The 21,486-nt window shown below is 33.0% G+C and overlaps 1 protein-coding gene and 3 long non-coding RNA genes across 5 annotated transcripts; 2 read left to right on the top strand and 2 right to left on the bottom strand.

Annotated features, from left to right (window-relative positions):
• Window positions 1-3,247: 3,247 nt before the first annotated feature.
• Window positions 3,248-4,175, bottom strand: LOC148768030 (uncharacterized). The gene is made up of 2 exons (XR_016033417.1): window positions 3,460-4,175; window positions 3,248-3,381 (listed from the first exon to the last, which is right to left on the bottom strand). It is a non-coding gene; the product is annotated as an uncharacterized LOC148768030 (long non-coding RNA).
• Window positions 4,176-7,837: 3,662 nt separating this feature from the next.
• LOC148768031 (uncharacterized) lies at window positions 7,838-10,348 on the top strand. The gene is made up of 3 exons (XR_016033420.1): window positions 7,838-8,382; window positions 8,944-9,027; window positions 10,101-10,348. It is a non-coding gene; the product is annotated as an uncharacterized LOC148768031 (long non-coding RNA).
• Window positions 10,349-10,843: 495 nt separating this feature from the next.
• LOC148768032 (uncharacterized) lies at window positions 10,844-13,984 on the top strand. Of its 2 annotated transcripts, XR_016033419.1 has the most exons (6): window positions 10,844-11,284; window positions 11,842-11,906; window positions 12,169-12,206; window positions 12,910-13,013; window positions 13,254-13,642; window positions 13,736-13,984. It is a non-coding gene; the product is annotated as an uncharacterized LOC148768032 (long non-coding RNA). The 2 variants fall into 2 exon arrangements; XR_016033418.1 differs by lacking the exon at window positions 10,844-11,284 and having other exon boundaries at window positions 11,801-11,906.
• A 4,240-nt stretch (window positions 13,985-18,224) lies between these two features.
• LOC105962755 (ribulose bisphosphate carboxylase small subunit, chloroplastic 2) lies at window positions 18,225-19,273 on the bottom strand. The gene is made up of 3 exons (XM_012987081.2): window positions 19,065-19,273; window positions 18,831-18,965; window positions 18,225-18,705 (listed from the first exon to the last, which is right to left on the bottom strand). Exons 1-3 carry the CDS (start codon window positions 19,239-19,241, stop codon window positions 18,475-18,477), a joined length of 543 nt encoding a protein of 180 aa, XP_012842535.2. The 5' UTR covers window positions 19,242-19,273; the 3' UTR covers window positions 18,225-18,474.
• Window positions 19,274-21,486: the final 2,213 nt, after the last annotated feature.

Genomic DNA, 21,486 nt, shown 5'->3' on the forward strand with positions numbered 1-21,486 from the left:
AATAATAATAATAATAATAATAATAATAATAATAATAATAATAATAATAATAATAATAATAATAATAATAATAATAATAATAATAATAATAATAATAATAATAATAATAATAATAATAATAATAATAATAATAATAATAATAATAATAATAATAATAATAATAATAATAATAATAATAATAATAATAATAATAATAATAATAATAATAATAATAATAATAATAATAATAATAATAATAATAATAATAATAATAATAATAATAATAATAATAATAATAATAATAATAATAATAATAATAATAATAATAATAATAATAATAATAATAATAATAATAATAATAATAATAATAATAATAATAATAATAATAATAATAATAATAATAATAATAATAATAATTATTTCTAGTCACACCTGGGCATCTATAGTCACACCCCTAAAACCACTTTCCCAATTAATCCCTAAAATTTTGGGAAAATAATGCTCTAGTGGGTTATTATAGAACCCCTGTAATTTCCCTTAACCATTGGGATACCCTATCACACACCCCACAATTGGGGAGTACTTTAGGAGAGAGAAAATGGTGACTAGGAGTGAGAAAAGATGGTGGGGTTTTATTAATGGTAATTAATTGATAATATTAATTATTTATTGTTTTATAAATTGTAATTAAATAGAACTATACATTTTTCTAATAATAATTATATCTTTAATTTTTTTAAATATTAATTCATTGTAATAAATATCAGAAAATTATAAATACATTAATCATGATTTTTATCATTCTTTGAATGAACATTAATGTATAATTTTTTTTTTTAATTTGTAAATTATTGAAAACCTTTCAACTAAAAAAATATGCTTGATTTTTTTAGTTTATCTCATTAATTTATTTTAAATTAAAATCAATTATTTGATACCTTAAGTATATTATATGTATATAATTGATAATATGTTATTTAAATTTAAATTGATAAAGTATCTTGTAAAAATATAACTTAAGTATATTATATGTATGTTATTTAAATTTAAATTTAAAATTATTAATGACTTAGATAATATGTTATTTAAATTTAAATTGATAAAGTATCTTGTAAAAATATATATTTAAGTATAAAAAAATATTATATTTAATTAATGAATATTTTATTATAATTTTAATATATGAGGATATAAGTTTTAGGGAATACTAATGCTCACCACTAGAGCAACTTTTATTTTAGGGGAATAAAAGTGGGTTATTTTTTTAGGGATTGGATAAAATGATGATGTGTCATATGGGTCTCACTAATTAGGGGGTGATTTTGGGATAAATGACCAGAGATGCTCTAATTTCCCTTAAACATTGGGATCCCCTATCACACACCCCATAATATGGAAGTTATTTAGGAGAGAGAAAATGGTGACTAGGAGTGAGAAAAAATGGTGGAGTTTTATTAATGGTAATTAATTGATAATATTAATTATTTATTGTTTTATAAATTGTAATTAAAAAAATATACATTTTTCTAATAATAATTATTTCTTTAATTTTTAAATAGTAATTAATTGTAATATATATCAGAAAATTATAAATACATTAATCATGATTTTTATCATTATTTGAATGAACATTAACGTATAGTTTTTTTTTTTATTTTAATTTATAAATTATTGAAAACCTTTCATCTAAAAAAATATGCTTAGGGATGGCAATATTACCCGACCCGGTGGGTACCCGCCCCGCCCCGCCCTATTTTAGACGGGTAATACCCACCCCGTTTAGGATTGGGGCGGGTAAGGGTTTTACAATTTATACCCGCAACGGGTAAGGGGCGGGTACGTGTATAGTAAAATTTCCCCCGTACCCGACCCGTTTATCACCCGTATTTTTTATTTACGTAAAATACCCTTGTATATATTATTTTTCTATTTATTTTCTTTTTATTTATTTTGTATTAAGTATTGTCGAACATAGGTGACTGGGTGGCTTGTTAAAAGATAACGATGCTTGCTTTTAATTTCTGATGTAATATGTTATTTTATAAAATGATTGTTGATTTGCATTTATATTTTAATTGTATTTAGTAATTAGTATATATATATATATATATATATATATATATATATATATATATATATATATATATATATATATATATATATATATATATATATTGGAAAAAAAAAAATTTTTTGAAGGAACATAACTAGAATTGATTTTTATATTCAAGAAGGAAAAGTTTAAATAGAAGATAAAAGGAAAAACAGGTCGTCAAACGGGGCGGGTACCCGCGGGTGCAAAATGGGTCGGGGGCGGGTTCTAAAATTCCAACCCGCAACGGGTATGGGGCGGGTGCGGGTTGCTTGATTTTCTAAACGGGGCGGGTGCGGGGATTGCGATACCCGCCACGTACCCGCCCCTTGGCCATCCCTAATTATATGCTTGATTTTTTTAGTCTGTCTCATTAATTTATTTTAAATTAAAATCAATTATTTGATACCTTAAGTATATTATATGTATGTTATCTCCATTTTTTTAATTAATTAATGCAAATACTAAATAGATGTTATAATAAAATTTTCTCATTATAAATAAACAAGTTAAAATTAAATTCGACTAGAATTTAAAATTTAATACAAACAATAAATATAACTAAAAAAACTATAAATAATAAATTATTTATACATCTTCTTCTCCATAGATATTCCACAAATGGTTCATCAAATCAGTTCTCAAAAGTTCATTGGTTCCTCCATTGCGAATCCGACCGAGCCGTGCTGAGATATATGCAACCAAAATCGATGGATCTGGAACCATCACAGGGGGCGAAATCCTTTCTTCGGGTGGTGGTGCCCATGGTTCAACGTCAGTTCCACGCTCGTCTTCTATGATCATGTTATGAAGTATAATGCATGTTTTCATTATGCTACATATATCTTCTTTCAACCAATAACGAACGGGTCCTTGTGTTATACCCCATTTAATTTGTAAAACGCCAAATGCACGATCCACATCTTTTCGAACTGCTTCTTGTTTTGTCGCAAATAAATTTTCTTTTGCAGTTGTTGGATGAGCGGTGGTTTGAATAAGAGTTGCATATTTAGGTTAAATACCATCAGTTAAATAATACCCCATCGTATATGAATGACCGTTCACTGTATAATTGATTGGAGGCATTCTACCACTTATGAGTTCATAAAAAATTGGAGAGCGATCTAACACATTGATGTCATTGTTAGAACCCGACATGCCAAAAAACGAATGTCAAATCCATAAGTTGTGGGATGCAACTGCTTCTAAAATTAAAGTTGGTTTGTGGTTGCGACCTCTATGTGTGTCGTGTCAAGCAGTTGGACAATTTTTCCATTGCCAATGCATACAATCTAAAGATCCAAGCATACCTGGAAAACTACGTGATTCACCTTCTTGTAGAAGACGTGCAATATCATGTTCATTTGGTGAACGCATGTATTGTTTACCATATAGCTCAATGACCGATGAACAAAATAGCTTAAGGTCTCTACAGCAGTCGCCTCTCCAATCTTCAAATATTCATCATAATAATCTGCAGATAATCCATAAGCAAGAATACGAAGTGCAGTTGTTATTTTTTGAATAGATGATAAACCAAGACGACCAAAAGCATCTCTTTTCCGAATGAAGTGCGTATTATGATTTTCAACATCATTCAAAATGCAAAAAAATAACTCTTTTAGCATCTTGTAATGCCTGCGAAACAAATAAGGTGTAAAAGTACAATTTTCAGAAAAATAATCGTTCTCTAAAAATTGATGACTTCGCTCGCGATCATGATTGATATATTGTCGTTGATGTGGTTGTTCCTATATGGCAGATAATACTCCAGGAATAAAATTGAACATTTCTTGAGTTTCTTTCTCCATGCGAATAGAAATAAGTTCTTCCTCCGAAGAAGAGGAAGAGGACGAAGAACTAGATTTAGTGTATGGAAGTTCATCTGAAGGAAACCATCCAGATGAATAAGCCATATTTAAGATAAGATATGGTGTCTATATTATTGTGCCGAAACACATTATTTATAGTTAATGAATAGAAAATAACTGAAGGAATCATCCAAATGCAGAAGCACCACAAAATTGGAATTGAGAAAATCAAGATAACAATTCACATGTCTTGTTGAGAAAACCAAGACAAATAATTGAGTTCTACATCAGTAAAACTCACGTGTTTCCTGTGCAAACTTTAATTACAATACACTATAGTACAAAAAATCTATAAGCTTATCCATAAATATCTGGTGGGAAAATATTGTCCGAACAATTGTAAAGTGTGTCAGAAAAATCTATCCACAAAATACTATCAGTAAATTTTAGTTTTACAATACTATAAATATTTGTTTTACATTTATGTTGTAACTCATCTCTTCAGTTTACATTTACAATATAAAGTTTGTCATTATACTATGGATCCATCTTTTCCCTTTGATTCTGATATTAATCCTGAATATAGCTCTCCACCACCTACTCAAAACGAATCTCAAACATTTCCACAACACTTGCCATACAATCAACATTTCAATCCTTATTTTAATCCCAGTCCCAACCATTTTCACATTTACCGTTCAATCCATACATGTTTGCGGGTCCATCTCAAATCCCAAGTCAACAACAGTCACAAAATACTAGCAAATCAGGTAAAAAGAAAATTCAAGGACGAAATCCGAACTGGAATATGGCTGAAGATGGAGCATTATGTAAGGCTTGGTTAAGTATTTCAGAAGATGCAGAAGTTGGTACAGACCAAGAAAGAGGTAAGTTGTGGGAGAGAAATTAGAGTGTAATTTATAAAAAAATTAAACAAAGATTCTGGTAGGAATATTTCGGGATTAATGCATCGGTGGGCAACTATTCAATATAGCATCTCCAAGTTTTCTTCATATGTTAGATTCATAGATGTATCTCAACCCAATAGATACAATGCAGAAGATTCTGTAAGTAAATAAAAAATTCATCATACTCTTATATATATATATATCCCATCTTGCCCCTATGGCCCTAAGTATTTAGAATTATTTTTCTTTGATTTTTTCCAGTTAAATATTTGGAATTCGAAAATAACAGTAAAAAAAATGAAATTTTCTTTAATGAATATTGTAGTATAATACTTTCCGTCAATCATTGATATATTTTTTTCTCCTGTTTTTTTTTTTCTAGATGGCTGCAGTGAAACTACTATATAATAATAAAGAAAATCATCAATTTAAGTGGGAGAGTTGTTGGAATATTCTTAAAGACACTCCCAAATGGTATGATCTTACCATTGCACAAAAGGCTAAGCAAAAAAATAGTTCTAAAAAAAAGAGGACCCAAATTGATTTGGATGATGAAGAAATTGGAGATTCGTCAAACGGACAAACTCCGTCAACTGATCAATGGACCCCAACTACAACTCGAACTTCAGCTAGCGAAAATAATGAGCCGGTATCTAACGATGACTCAGTTGGACTACGACGTCCTACTGGTAGCAAAACTACACAAAATTCTAGAAGGAAGAAAAATCTCACTTCCCTCGATTTATTTGTGGAAGAGTTTTCTAATATGAGAAAAGAACGATCAAGCCGCTTTGAGGAGGAGAGTGTTAGAAGAAATGCAATAGAACAACAAAAAATACAAGCTAAAATTGAAGCAAAGAGAATGGCAGTTGCAGCACAACAAGAACACCAACAAAACAATACGAGAAAGAAATAATGATGATGGATCCCGAGTCAGCACCTACAGATGCAAGTAAAGCTTGGATTCTTGAACAACAAATAGAGATCTTAAATCGTACAAGAAAAAATAAAGATAAATTGTAGGGAGCATAATAACTGTCTACAAGATTTTACTTGAATCTATTGTGCCTAAAGTTGGAAGGATGTTCCAACAATCTTTGTCAAACTTATTATAATTCATGTTATACTCGTGTTAAATTTATGTTATTCGTGTTTATATAAATAATGTAATACTTTCGTATTGACATAAATATTTATGATTAGAAAAAAATAATGCATCTTACAATATGATAAAATTATTAATGACTCATATAATATATTATTTAAATTTAAATTGATAAAGTATCTTATAAAAATATTATAATTAAGTATAAAAAAATATTATATTTAATTAATGAATATTTTATTATAATTTTAATATACGAGGATAAGTTTTAGGGAATATTAATATTCATCATTGGAGCAACTTTTATTTTAGGTGGATAAAAGTGGGTTATTTTTTTAGGGATTGAATAAATTGATAATGTGTCATATGGGTCCCACTATTTAAGGGGTGGTTTTGGGGTAAATGACTAGAGATGCTCTTAACACACACACACCCCCCCCCCCGATCCTTACCGCCAAACCTACCCACACCAAGTCCTCCTTTACCGTGTGGGCCTCTCACATTTTTTATTTTTCATCAATATTTTACTCGAAAAAAATACAAAGTGGCCCACAATCACCTTGATGTTGGAGTAGGTGACCAACAAGCCAACTTGTGGCTGTGGTCTTTCCTTTTATCTTGTAATAAAACAATCGTTTTTCGTTCGTAATAATAAAATATCTTATTTGGCATTCTATATCTGTTATCCCATGCAAGTAGCATAGATATAGTCCTAACAAGTTACTCTATTATTGTGAGTTGGTCTAGTAGAATCGTGAGATAACTCAGCAAGGTAATGTAACTGTTAAACCTTGTTCCTAGTCGATGGGTTACGCCAATAATGAGGATACCGGCCTTTCCCTTTTGAGACTAGCACTTAGTGTATGTGTACTGCGTCTCATCAGTCCTCGTGTTGTGACATCGGCATACTTGAGTGGGTGCTCATACTAGATGAGTTCACTGAACTCCCTCGCCCTAGAAATCTATAAGTGGTTCTCATTCATCGAGTAATAGGTTTCTAAGATATAGTTGTACACCATTAGTCCTTAAGACCCAGACATCACCGTGACTTCACTAGAGGACCGATTGTATCGTGACCTGTCTCTGAGTCCCACCGCGGACCACTCCAAGGGCCAACGTTCGTGCAATCCGAAATCTAGTGTGAAGTCTGTGCATTGTAGTAGGGGATTCGAGCGCTTGAGTAGTCATGGATGTCCTGTGTGTTCTGACGGTTTATAATCCAAGGAATCTCTGGCCAGAGTTGATAGTGGGGTGATTAGGGAAATGTGTTTCCCTAAGTCGCACACGAACGGATTTATAATACCTAGAACGTTCGCACGGTCATTGAACTTTATAAGAGGTCTCGGTGAACCAATGCCTCTAGTTCAATCGGGACATGTGCTGCGAAAGGATCGTACTGTACGCTAACTATATCATAAGGTTCTTGCAGGCACTTCACTTGTATCTAGGGAATCATGATGCGTAGTTGCTAGACGCCAATCTTGATTCGTTGGGCACCGATTTGATCGGGGATTAGGTAAAATGAGTTTTACTCTAATCGGGACTCTTGGGAGGAGTTCGTATAAGAACAATGTGTTGTTCGAATCACAAAGAGTTGTGAGCCCACGGCTAGCATACACCTGAACCATTGAGGGTCACACTTCTTGTAACACCCCGTAAATATGTAAGTTGTTTAAGTGTGGGGATAATTGAATTTATTTAGTTGATATGTGTCGATATGGAATTATAATATATTTCGAATTTGATGGGAAGTGTAGAATTGTAATTATCTAAAATTATGATATCTATTTGGTAATTAAGAAAACAATTTGGCCTTATAGCCAATTTTCAGAATTTATATTTGAGATATGGATTGACGTGTACATCATCAATTCAGAATGCTCCTTTGCAGCCACGTTTCTTCATTCTCCCCAACTCTTCTCTCTCCCTCACCGTCTCTCTCTTTCTCTCTATCTTCCTCTCTTCTCTCTCTCTCTCTCTCTCTATATATTGATTCTTGGCTGAAATACCCAATTCATATTATCAGCATAATCGGGGCTGCGTGGATGCTTTAGCAAAGGGTATTAATGATCAGCTCATATGATTAGAAATATTGGGAAGTCGGATTTATAGTGGTGGTGGTCTCCAGCAGCAGTCGCCGGCGGTGGTGGCTGGAATCCGACAAAGAAGACGAGCTGTCCAGAATTTCAATTTCAGAGTTTTGCCTTTTCCGTAAATCAATTAAACGGAGGTCTTAAAGATGGAGCATCGATGATCCGAAGGTACCGTTCGAAACCTTAATAAGTTAGATTTCCAGTGGTGGTGGTTCTTGATTGTTTACATCAGCGGTGGTCACCGGAATTGGCTAGAACTTCAGCTCGCTCGTTGAAACGAAGGGAAGCAAAATCTGCTGCCGCACCTGTTTTCGGAGCCGAAATCGAAGGGTTTCGAATGCGAATTTCGAATCAGTTCCTTCAGGAAACTCGTAGAGGACATCGTAAACTATAAGTAAGTGTTCAATTGTATCGAATTAGAGTATGTAATATGCATGTTTTAGAGGTCCGAATCCGATGACAGTAATCTGCCGGAAACAGGGCAGTTTTGAGTATCTTCTTGCGGGACTGTTTTCGATATGTTGGATCATAATTTGGGCTATGTGCCTTCATGACACTTGTAGATTAAACTGTCAGGTTTAATTTGATGTATTGTTTGGACAATTTGGATAACCGTACAATTTGTTATGATTTTTCAAACGGGGTGTGACAGTAAACGAAATTATCCGAAAATCTGGCAGGGGTATGTGTTCATCTTTCGGGGTTGTTATTGACGGGTTATGTTGTTAATTTGGGATTAAAGTCTTCAGTAAACTTGTAGATACAGATGTTATCTTTAACTTTATATATCATTTAGGTCATTCGGATAAGTACGACGATCGCAGTGATTATTTGAATAGAGTGCCACGAGAAGCAATTCTTAGTATATGTTTAAGAAATTGACTATGTCATATAGTGGATGGTAATATGGCTATATTACTGTTTGGATTCTTATTTAGTTCTAATATTTGCATAGGTGTTGAGCGTAGTAAAGCTCTGACTCAAGGTATAAGCTTAAAGATGCTTATAGCACTTCTATAACACTAGCGTTGGACTCCAGGTGAGAAACTATGACTCCTTATCTGATTTCTTTCCTGCGCTTAATATCTCCTTTGTTTGAACCAAATATATTCTCCATCTTGAATCCTTTGATGCATTGATTATATTTTTCTTGGAATATGATCCTTAATGTTCTGCGAGCATATTCGTTTCCTTGGCTCGAACTTGGAACCTTGATCTCTTGAACTTTTCAATTCTCTTGGTTGCTATGTTCACGGCTAATTCCTATACTTGATTCCTTGGCCCGAACATTTTCCTTGAATCGATATTGAACTATATTCATTCTCAAAATCTTGTCTTGAATGCTTTCCGAGAATAAATATTTTGTTGGCTCGAACTTGAATCTCATGTTTATTGAATTCATTGAGATCTTGATATACTCGTTCTTGGAACCTGACATGGAACTTATTGTTCTTCTTGAATTCCATATTCACGACAATTCTTTCATTGGCTTGAATTGAAATCTGAACATGTTCATTATCCTGAGACTTAATATTCAATTATCGTGATCGTGACTTATCTTGTGAACGATTGACTTGATTCTTGAATTGATTCTTGAAATGAATGACTTGATATTCCTAAAAGGAATGATATTGATTCTTGAACCTACTGTCCCCACCCTTGAGGACGCTCTTGGGGGAGCTGGGCCCTAGGACCATTTCGGCAAGACGATCGGGCAGTATTGGGCTGACGATGACTGGTCTCCCGAATGGTACCTCCTGATGGTTCGGACTCACGTTCGTTTGGAGTTAAACGTTCCTGAGCCGGATCGGCACGTTCCGGTCGTGCCTCTTGCTTGTTTCCGACCGAGTGGCCACTCGGGACGGAGTGGAGGGATAAGGATGTGATATGATTTTATTTGTTGGGAGTTACAAGGTTGGAGACCCCACCAAATATTGAACTCAAGCCGTACATGTTACACTCTTGTACATGTTACACTTCTGTTAATGAAATTCTTGTAAAGTCTCTCGTTATATGTTCTGTTCTGTTGATTCTCATCATACTCATGGATCATATGTTTTTCACTAAGTCATTCGGACTTATTCGTTTCTCCTTTCTGATATTAATGCGCAGGTAAAAGAAAGATTTATACCTAAATTTTCATACTAAGAGTTAAAGCTCGTGTATACCTCCGATTAGTCTCGTCGAGAGGTATCTCTATTTATGTTTCGTATAGGAATCCTTTGATCGAGAATTTTGTAATAGAGTAAGTGGTGTCGAAGTCGACTTGTAATAGAACCTCCTTTTGTAAACACGATGGTATAGATATTGGGGGTTTAATATTTTGATCATCGAAATTTTGAGGAGCATATTTGGAGTCATTGAATGTACTGCATGTTGAGTGGTGTTCCGCCACGAGGTGCCTGCTACTCGGGGCGGGGCGCTACACTTCTCGTGTAATATAGATCCTTGATAACAACAAGCATAGATTAATGTGTTAATCTTTGAACGATTGGATGTCGATATGATTGAATCCAAGATTCGTAATTGTGGATTGCGAATCGGAATAAACGTAGAGAAAGAGAGACATGCGGTAGTGAACTTTCTAAATTGGGAAGTTTCCCGATTTAGCAAGTCCACTGAAGTGGAAGTTTCCAATTTTGGAAATTGGAAATTTCTAAGAGGCACTCGTATCGACGAGGACTTTGAGCTCGTCACAAATATAATTTTGTTATAATTTTGTGGACGATCGTTTATTAGAAACGAGGCCGACGAGGGAATGGGCTTAATACATCAGTGGGTCAAGCCCAATGACTTAAACCCACTAGGGTTGAAAACCCTAGGTATAAATAGACCTCAAACAAGAGTTTGAGATCAGATTTTTCAGCACCAAAACCCTAGCCGCTCAGCCCTCTTCGGCCGTTGCTGCCCCGCCGCGCCACCGCCGATCACCGCCGGAAAACCGCCGGTTTTCTCCTCTCGTTTCCTTCGTTTTATTCTTGTTGTTATCTAACTCGTTTACATCTAGTGCTGTAGTTCGAGTGGGTCGAAAATACGAGGTGAAACCTAATTGGAGAGGAGCTGCTGCCCCGACGAATCCACGCACCGCCGCTGCACCGCCGCACGCGCCGCTATGCCGCCCACGCGCCGCCGCTGCTGCTGCCACGCGCCGCCGCTGCTGCTGCCATTCACCGCCGTTCGTCGCTTGCTGGATCAGCTTGTTCCAGCCGTGAATTGCAGCCCCGAGGATTGGTAATTTGCAGCTTGTACGTGATTGGTTCTAGGTTTCGATTCGTCGAAATCTCACGCTACAAGAGGTAAATAAATCGAAACTTTCGTAAATTAATTCGAGCATGTTTGTATGAATTATAATTTATGATTATGAGTAATATGTGATTACGTGTTTCGATTTTATGAGTAATATGTGTTTCGTAATTTTCGGTTTTACGTGTTTTTCAATTAAATCGATAATTACCATATGTATGGCGGAAGCGTTAAGGTACGTTGACTATGTGATTAGTTTATGCATGTAATCGAAACTAGTTCGATATAAAAAATTTAAATTCCGCTGCGTATACATGCACGATCCCCAACACTTGACACATGGTTGTTTCTTAAAAAGCTGTCACATTGAATGACGCATTATTGTAGAAGTAAAAGAAGCTGAAAATGCGTCATAGTTTTCAAAAAAATTGGCCCACATGTTGTAGAAAAAAAATGGCCCCTCATACAACCTCTTTTTTTCTTTTCATTTTCTCAGACACTTATACAAGGAGGTTTTCAGTTTTCCATTTCCACTTTTATTCATTACAATGGAATACTATTTCCATTAATTTTTCTAGCTATTTCTCCCTCAAACACTTCTTACGTGCAGGGTTTTTGTTGATTGTTTTGTTTCAGAGATTTCACACTGCATTTATCAAAGTTTGTGATAAAAAGGTAACCATATGTTCATTTTTTCCACTTCTTCCAAATTTTTGTTGCAGGTTTTTTCTTCTTAAATTACTTTTCTAGGCAAATATTTTTGTATCTCAATAGAAGCTTTGGTTACAATTATATTTACTCGTATAATTAATGGCCCCAGTTTAACATTCTGCTCCCAGGTTACTTATTCAACTTTCATTTCACATACGTAAGTTTTCTTCAAGTTCTTCTTCTTCTCTTATAATTTTTTGCATTGACGATTTTTTTTCGGTTGCAGATCTTTAACTTTCGTCTCCAACTTTATAGACATCTAAAGTAAGTAATTTGTTACTTGTATATTATATTTCTTTGTTACAATGCAATATAAGTAAAAGTTCTTGTATTTATCAAACACTTGTTGAAATTTTCTGTTTGTCCTCACTATTATTCACAACTTTCTTTTTCTCTTTCCTTGAAAATGGGATATACAGTCGTATGTTGTCTTTTCTCTTCTTGTTTTTGTTTTGTAATATTTCTTATTACCATTCGTTAATGGAAGATTGATGGTTGAACTTGATGTTACACGAACAGAGGATAGGAAGCTTGAAAATATTATGCTGAAAATATGATCACAAGTAGAATAGTTTTCAAAATTTTCCATAGATTTAATGAAGCTTTTAATTTTGATCTTTTCAAACAAGATAGAATCGGGATAAAGTTTTTCAGTTAGAAAATATATTAACATTCTTGTGCTTTTGTCAAATATGTTTACTCTCAAACAAATTCTTAACAGTTTATAGTTTTATTGATATTGTGGTATGTACTCCAACTCTTTTGCATGATCTTTTTGTTGTTTTTGTGTTATATATTTTACATATCTATCGGAGTTCGTCTCATTTAATCAAAGGTAGACATTTTTGCTAATTTCTTTATTATATAATGTATTTTTCTGATCGCTGAGAGTTGCAGAAACTAGAAACCTCTTCTTATTTGGAGTGGATGAACCATTTTCACTTCTTATGTTGTTTCTGTACAATAGGTACTATTTAACTGGTTCGTTGAAGCAGCATATATCCGCTACATTTTTTGAAGGCTTTTACATATCTGTTTCAGTTGAGACGATATTGGCAATGGAAAAAAATGGTACATATCATGATAAATTACCAATAATATGATTTAATGTTTCAATTACGGTTGTTATTTACCGTTACAATTGAACATAGAATTTTAATATTTTTATGCAATACTTCAATTAACAATAACTAAAAAATGTTAGTTGTGTGCACTTGTTCAAATAAATATGAACATATATGTAGAGAGTTTTCGATTTGTGTTACACAGCTTAAATACATTTTTGTCACATTTCCTTTGTGTTGCATTTAGGAAGCCTTGGTCATGAGGACGCAATCGATTCATACATTAAGTTGGAGAAATCTCGTATGGGTTATTATAGATGTGAACAACTTCAAAAAGAATCCCAAATTGAATCACTTGATGAGATTTGCATTCCTCCTTGATCAATGGAGAAATTGACCCTGCAAATGTTCGGAAATTTTTTTCGATGCCTTCTTCATTTATAGGTGGATCAAGAGACATCATAAAACGTGATGTTAATGATATGCAAATTCAATATACACTCATTATCTCACTATTGGAAAAACAATTGAACAAGCAGCCTCTTCACGAAGATTATTCAGCAAACAGTGATTTTCATAATGATTATGGGAATATCGAGAATAAAAAGGTTATTGATAGGAAGCTTTTTGGTGAAGGTAAGCTATTAATATATCATACAATCCAATTCTTTTTTAGTTCTTTAAGCTTTTGTTCAACTTTATTGGCTAATATTTGTTAATCTTTCTTAGATATTGCTCATGAGTTCATGCATGTTGAAGATGGATTGTGGTACATATCTACCAGCCAACTTCGATCTCTAATTACAATCGTAGAAGAATCCAATATTAGACATCCATTTTTCGTTGCATTGGCATAATTAATACATCAAACAGTTTGTATTATCTCCATCGTTTTGAATTGTATTATCATTATCTAAATCATAACTTCAACTTATTTTATGCTTGCTTAGAATATATGATAATATCTTCAAAACTTTTGTAATATGTAACCTTATAATTTTGTTTATTCTATCCTACGATCTTATGCAACTTAAACATATGATATATAGTGTTAAATATATCGAAAAAGCAGATATATTAAATCGTGAAATTCCATGCATACTGGACATTACGTACCGTGTATAGCGCGGTGCGACTCCCCTAGTATATATATATAGTGGCGGATTCAGGATGAAAATTCAGAGTATGCCGGTTGTGGCGAGTTTAGGAATTTACTACAAAGTTGTCTTAAATTTTCGGAGGTTCAAGGGCAGCGCCCCCCGAAAAAAAAATGCACCTTTTTTTGTTAGATAAATTAGGAGAAGAAAAAAATTAGGACTTTTTTTTTTATATATTTTGAATTTCGGGTGGACTAAATAATAATATAGATATAATATAATGTGTTTTGGGGGAGAGGGGATAAAAAAAAAACATTAGGACTTTTTTGTATATTTTGAATTTTGGGTGGACTAAATAATAATATAGATATAATATAATGTGTTTATGGGAAGAGGGGCCCGGAAAAAAAAATTGAACCTTTTTTTAGATAAATTAGGAGAAGAAAAAAATTAGGACTTTTTTTTGTATATTTTGAATTTTGGGTGGACTAATAATAATATAGATATAATATAATGTGTCTTTGGGGAGAGGGGCTAACAAAAAAAAAATTAGGACTTTTTTTGTATATTTGAATTTTGGGTGGACTAAATAATAAAATAGATATAATATATTATAGGGGTAATATGCTATGAGCCCCTCATATGAAACCTAATTTGAACTAAATGACAAGTTTAAATCCAATTATTCAAATAAATCATTAGTTTGATATAATATATGGCCCACATTCTTAATTTTTTTTAATCCCTATCTTGCCCTTACACCATAAATCTTATAACCACATATTCATGTTTCTCTCTCAGATCTATTTTTCTTCTTTATTCTTCTCTCTCTCCAGATCTGTCTCGCTTTCTCTCGCTCTCTCTATCTCTCTTGCTCGGTTAATTTCTCTCGATTGCAAGCTATCTCTTTTGCCACCGCTCCAACCCATTTTTTTTAGGGGAGGTGGTGGCTTGGGGGGAGGGATGGCGGCTCTGGAGGAGACGCGGCGCTTGTTGGGTCGCATTCAACAAAGGAAAGAAAGTAAAAATGATAGTACAAATTATAATAAAAAATCTATCAAATAATATTGAGTTATATATCTGTGAAATTCAAATTACACTCTTATTACATCAAGTCAATATATATATATATATATATATATATATATATATATATATATATATATATATATATATATATATATATATATATATATATATATATATATATATATATGTTAAAACAATAAAATAAGAGATTAAATTCTGAGCGGATGAGCCGATATATAATATAAATCGGATTCCACTATTTTTTTGACACGTGGCACTTTTAAGTCTAACTCTTAATAAATCACCCTATTATAATTAGGGTTAGAGGGGTTACGGGTTCTGCTGGGGTTTTCTTTTTTCCTTTTTCTTTTTCTTTTTCCAATTATTAGAATACTAGTTATATTTTAATTTAAATTATCCACGTGTCAATCATCCTATGGCATCCGATTTTCTTATTAAAAAGACCATCCGGTCTAAATTTGCACCCATAAAATAATACAATACCACTTAAATAATATATAGATAATAATATTTATACGTTTAATGAAAATCAATATCACACAAACATAAAAAATCTTATTTTTCTTTCTTTAATACGACACACACAACCTCTCAAACCCCTATGTTTCTTCTTCACAAACCCCCCTCCCACTTATGTTTCTTCTTCTTCTTCCTGCTTCTTCCTTCTTCCTGCTTCTTCTTTATTGTTCTTCTTCCTCTTCTTCTACTTCTTTCTTCTCCTCCTCCTCCTCCTTACTCTTATTCCTTCTCTTCAACCTCCTCCTCCTCATTCTGCTTTTTCCTCATACTTCTTATTTTTTTCTCCTTCTTCCTTCTTCTCATTTTTCTTCCTTCTACTATAATGGGAACATACCAAAAGACGAATATGATTCCGACAACTATAATAGGACATTAGCCCAACTGGTCATTTATGGAAATATGTAAAAATCACAAAATAAAAGTATCGGAGATACGGCGTGGGAATCTTTTTCCTCTTCTTTTATCCAAGCTATCCGAAACAAAATAATTAATATAATTTACATAAACTATTATTAAAACAAAAAATATATGGACATAATAAAGAAACAAAAACATAAAATTAATTAAACAGTAATATGCGTAGAAGAATAGTTTCAATTTTCCTATTTGCACATAATTATATTTTATATTCACACCAACTGTCAAATATTGCAAAGAAGAATAATTTAACATGATGGGCCGTATTCACAATTGTTGAAAAATGAAATAGGTGGAAATTTACAAATGGTGAGATAAAAATTGAAAACGAAAATCAATGTACCAAAAAAAATTACGAAACAACACAAAACGTATAAACCAATACCTACATACGTTAACAAAAGGACCTGTATCTAAACATCTTCACCAAGTTTCGGTGCCGAATCGACCTGCATCTAAGCATCTTCATTTTTAAGATAAATTTAAAAGAGCTTTTATTAATTAAAAACCCTTAATTATCACTATTATGCCCCTAACTAATTAATACACGTGTTTTTAATATCTGTTATTAGAGAAGATACATAATATCTTCTACAAAAATATTTTTATGAGAGCTTTCTCAATTAATTTCACCATTAACGCTTATTGATTGCACATTTTCGTTTATATGGAATCGAAATTGTAACTCACATAAATAATAATCTGTTTGCGTCATTGGATAAGCGGCGGCTGTGCAGATTCACATGATTTACGTTGGATAGTAATTTGTATGTGTCTGGTGCACTGTACACGTTGTATTGATGCTTAAACAAATGTAAGAGTGTTTTTTGCACGCATAGTGGTTTTTATTCACATAGTGGTTTTCGCGCACATAGTGATTTTCGCGCACAAGGTGGTTTCTACCCTTCCCTTATTAAATCCATGGATTTTGACATTCCCATATTATTGAATCCACTATTGTGCAAAGTGAATTTTGCCATTTCCACTGTAATACACGTCAATTTTTTTACCGGAAAAGCTTGTGTGATGTTGAACCAATATATGTATATTGTTTGCCCTAAAGAGAAGAAGTTTTTGTCCGAAAATAATAGTAGATTTTCTTACAGTAAACGTCAAGCCATTGATGCAGTATTTGGAGATCAAGAGAAAAAAGATGAAATGGATTTTCAAGTAACTAGGAAAGTTGGAGGCGAGATTTGTGGAGAGATGGAGAAATATTGGGAGGATTTTGGGAAGACAAATATTATGATGATTTTTTAGGTAATGCGATTTTGGAAGGGATTCTGCATTTAATTCACCGTATTTTTTATTTAAAATAATTATATTAATTAATGGGACATATAAGGTTTTTTAGACCCAATGAATTTATGTTAAATATCAATTACAAATTAAGGATTTATCGAGAAGTAAAATTGAGAGTGTTTAACAAATAGCCCCTATCTTAAGATCCCTGTAAAAAAAGCCTTGTGGGTAGCCATACTTATCATCCGCACGTGCACCGAGAAATATATCGATTTCTTATCCATGGATAACAGAACCGACGCCACTCAAATATTGGATAACACGATAAGGCAACTCTACTTCAACTTATGGCTGTAGATTATTTAAGATATTTGCTGCATTAATGAATTGTGACATCTAAGTAGCACATTATTTCTCTTTTTATGTCGTTGCCTTTAACCTAATTTTGTGTGACACTGTTGTTCTATTGTACTATGAATTGTATTCATTTGAATTACATTTGATTATGCTAACTAACTTTCTACTTATGAACTAATATTTAATTCTGATTTACTAATATTTATTTAAGTAGAAGAATTGTTCATCGTGTTACTACATGTGTTAAAATTTGGTGCTTAATATGACCTTGCCATAAAATCTATAATTTAGCAATAGTTGAATTAAATTTTGTAGTACTACTCTAGGAATAAGACTATGTTTTATTTATTTAATAGAAGATAAATAAGACTATATTTAATTGGTCTTATTTATATTCTTTAATCTAATTAAATTTGCTCATCATCACTTGGTGTTCATTTTGATTAGTTAGCTATGTGTTGTGCAATTGCCAATCACAAATACGTAATGAAAGCTTGAGAAAATCAAGTAAGAAATTAGAAGAAAAACAATATGGATTTATTAAGTAAAACGTATTCCAATTGTTTATATAACAATATTTATGCTCATAACATATTCCAATGGATCAATTCCCATCATATAGAGAGAAAAGAGAAAGGAAATGACAAAACACAAAAAGAAAGAAAAATCCAAGAAAATGATACAAATATTGATAAAAGAAATATAGAAAAGGAAGCATTGATTAATTAACGACAATTAATCATCATTATATTAATCAACATACGTCATGGTCCCAGGTTGTAGTAATCAGTAGCCAGCTGGCTTGTAGGCAATGAAACTGATGTCCTGGACTTGCTTGAGGTTGTTGAATCCGATGATTCTGATGAAGCCTTCCGGGTACGCCTTGATTGCCTCGTCGAGCTCGTTCACAACCTGCACTGCGTCTGTGCATCCGAACATGGGCAACTTCCACATTGTCCAGTATCGGCCATCGTAGTACCCTGGGGAGCTGTTGTACTGACGGAACACAAATCCGTGCTGCATCCATCCATTTTGCACCATGAATATAAATATCAATCAATATCAATACTGCTTGTTAATTTTTTATATAATTAATTAATTAATGAATGAATGGTAACGAATTAATAATTTATTTTATCGACCTCCAACTCGAACTCGATGCAGGGGATGAGCTTGTTGCGGAGAAGGTAATCAACTTCCTTGATGAGTTGCTCCCTGGTTAGTGGGGGAAGGTACGACAGTGTCTCGTACTTCTTGTTGTTAACAGTTGGCCACACCTGCAACATTTAATATGTACCACAATTAATAATATTACTTATTGATTTTATTAAATTATATATTTAATTAATTTATTGGTGAATTAAGTTGGTACGTACCTTCATGCAAGAAACTCTGCCGCCATTGCTAGCGATGGTGGTGATGTCGGCGCTCTTGCGGGTGGCGGGGAAAGCGACGGCGGACTTAAGTCCGGTGAATGGAGCCACCATGCTGGCTTGTGCCGAGCTGACGGCGGTGGTGGCGGCGGTGGCGGTGGAGAGCATTGAGGAAGCCATTTCAATTCTCTTTGATGTTTTCTTTTTGCTAAATCTCTCGCACACTCAATGTGTCTACTGCGTGGAAGTGTTGTACAGAAACCTCATCCTTTATAGTGCAATTCAACCCCCTTTTTTCTAATTGGTTTATTCAGATTTTCATCCAACGGTGTCAGATTAATCGTTTTATCTTTTAGTGGGATTGAGCCGTTGGATGTTCTTAGACAGTGACTTTTCTAATTTATGACCACATATGGATGGAATGGATTGGTAACCTTAGAGAACATCCACTCATGTCATCCTCTTTCCCCTCCCTCTTCTTATCTCATCATCTCCAACCGATGGTGCTATTCCTTACATTATTTCTTTCTCCTAATCTCACCAAATAATAATAATAATAATAATAATAATAATAATAATAATAATAATAATAATAATAATAATAATAATAATAGTAGAAGTTAATCTATTTGATATGTCTGAAATCCCTATATCTACTACTTGTAATTAAATTGCTAGTAATGCAATTGGTGAAGTATATGGTATGTAATTAAATTTCTACGTAACTTCTAATTTATAGAAAGATGATTTTAAAAATAATGAGCATTCCATATTATTTTTTAAAAGACTTCTGCTAGCCTATTCTAAAATACTAACTGAATGAACATGGAAAAGGGGTGTCATACATACGAGGCCTAATATTATTGTCAACCCCTAATTCGTAGTTGATTTGTTTATGTTCCTTTTTTTTTTGAAAAAAAAATTTCCTGCCGCTGATCGGATGTCAAAGCCGATCAACACACTGTTGACAGTAATATTAGGTCTCGTATTATTGCCATATAAGATTAACCAAGATAAAATAGTTATCCTTGTAAAATAATAGGCCTATTATTGGCTGCGGCTATATGCAAGACTAATTCCACTTGTGCAAGACCAAATTAAAATTTTCAATGTATAAATACTATAATACCCTTATTTGTTAAAAAAATAAAAAATTCCAAATATGTAAGACCAAAAATTCAAAAACACAAAAAACCCTATCACAAGACCACAAAACCACAAGACCAACTATCATCTTCTCCATCTTCCAAAACTCACAAGACCTTTCTCCTTCCTCCTCCATTAACCCACAAAACCTAGAAATTCAAAATCATCAAAACTCAACAAATCTTACAAAGATGGCAAGTATGGAGTCAGAAGACATCAAAATAGAAGATTATACGATGGAAGAACCCAATAATGTATGCATTTATGGGTTTTTTTTAGCTAGAATATCGATTTTCCAAAAAAAATCCCGCGCAAACGAATTCGACATGTACAGGTCGAATTTTACAGGTAAAAATCGACATTTAGATGTCGAATTTGAGGTATAAAATTCGACATTTAGATGTCGATTTTTAGGTATAAAATTCGACATTTGAATTTGTGCTACAAATTCGACATGTCAATGTCGATTTTTACCTATGAAATTCGACGCTTAAGTGTCGATTTGTAGCATAGTTTTTCGACACCTTGGTGTCGATTTTTGTTTTTTTCTCATTATTTGTATTTGGTCTTACATGAGAAAAAAAAAGCCAATTTAATTTATGGGCATACTTGTCATTCCATCTTAATAAAATAGAATCTTTTGGAATTTTTCTTTAATTTGGTCTTGCACAAGTGGAATAAGTATTGCATATAGCCGCAGCCCCTATTATTTTATAAGGTAAATTACAACCACGGTATGGTCAAATTACGAAAAAACCCTTCATGTTTGGATAATTACAACTACTCCTCAACTATGAATCTTCTTACACGTCCACGCTTATGGTGTCGAATTTATAGTGGAATCTGCTAGATCATATTCTCAAGTTTGTCACCCGTTTTATCCATTCGAGCTCCACCTTTTGAAGCAAGATGATCATAAGATGTGTTTTTGGCTTGTATATATACCATATTGTGGTGCATCAAAAATTGCATTTTTGCACAAAACGAGTACAAACTAGAGAACATTCCACGGGATGTAGAAGATTATGTTGAATTTGACACCATAAGGCTCGACGTGTAAGAAGATTCATAGTTGAGGGGTAGTTTTAATTATCCCAACATGAGGATTTTTTTCGTAGTTCGACCATTACTCGGGGGTGGGTGTAATTTACCCTTATTTTATAGGATGTTTGCTATCAAATTTTGGAATTTTTATCTCCACATTATCCAATAGTGTTTGATGTTTGGTTTCCTTAACATCAACCCAATTACTTAAAATTACCGAATTATCCTTTCTCGT

This window comes from Erythranthe guttata, chromosome 9, assembly GCF_056151865.1.
Source record: "Erythranthe guttata isolate IM_541 chromosome 9, IM_541, whole genome shotgun sequence".
Classification (NCBI taxonomy): domain Eukaryota; kingdom Viridiplantae; phylum Streptophyta; class Magnoliopsida; order Lamiales; family Phrymaceae; genus Erythranthe; species Erythranthe guttata.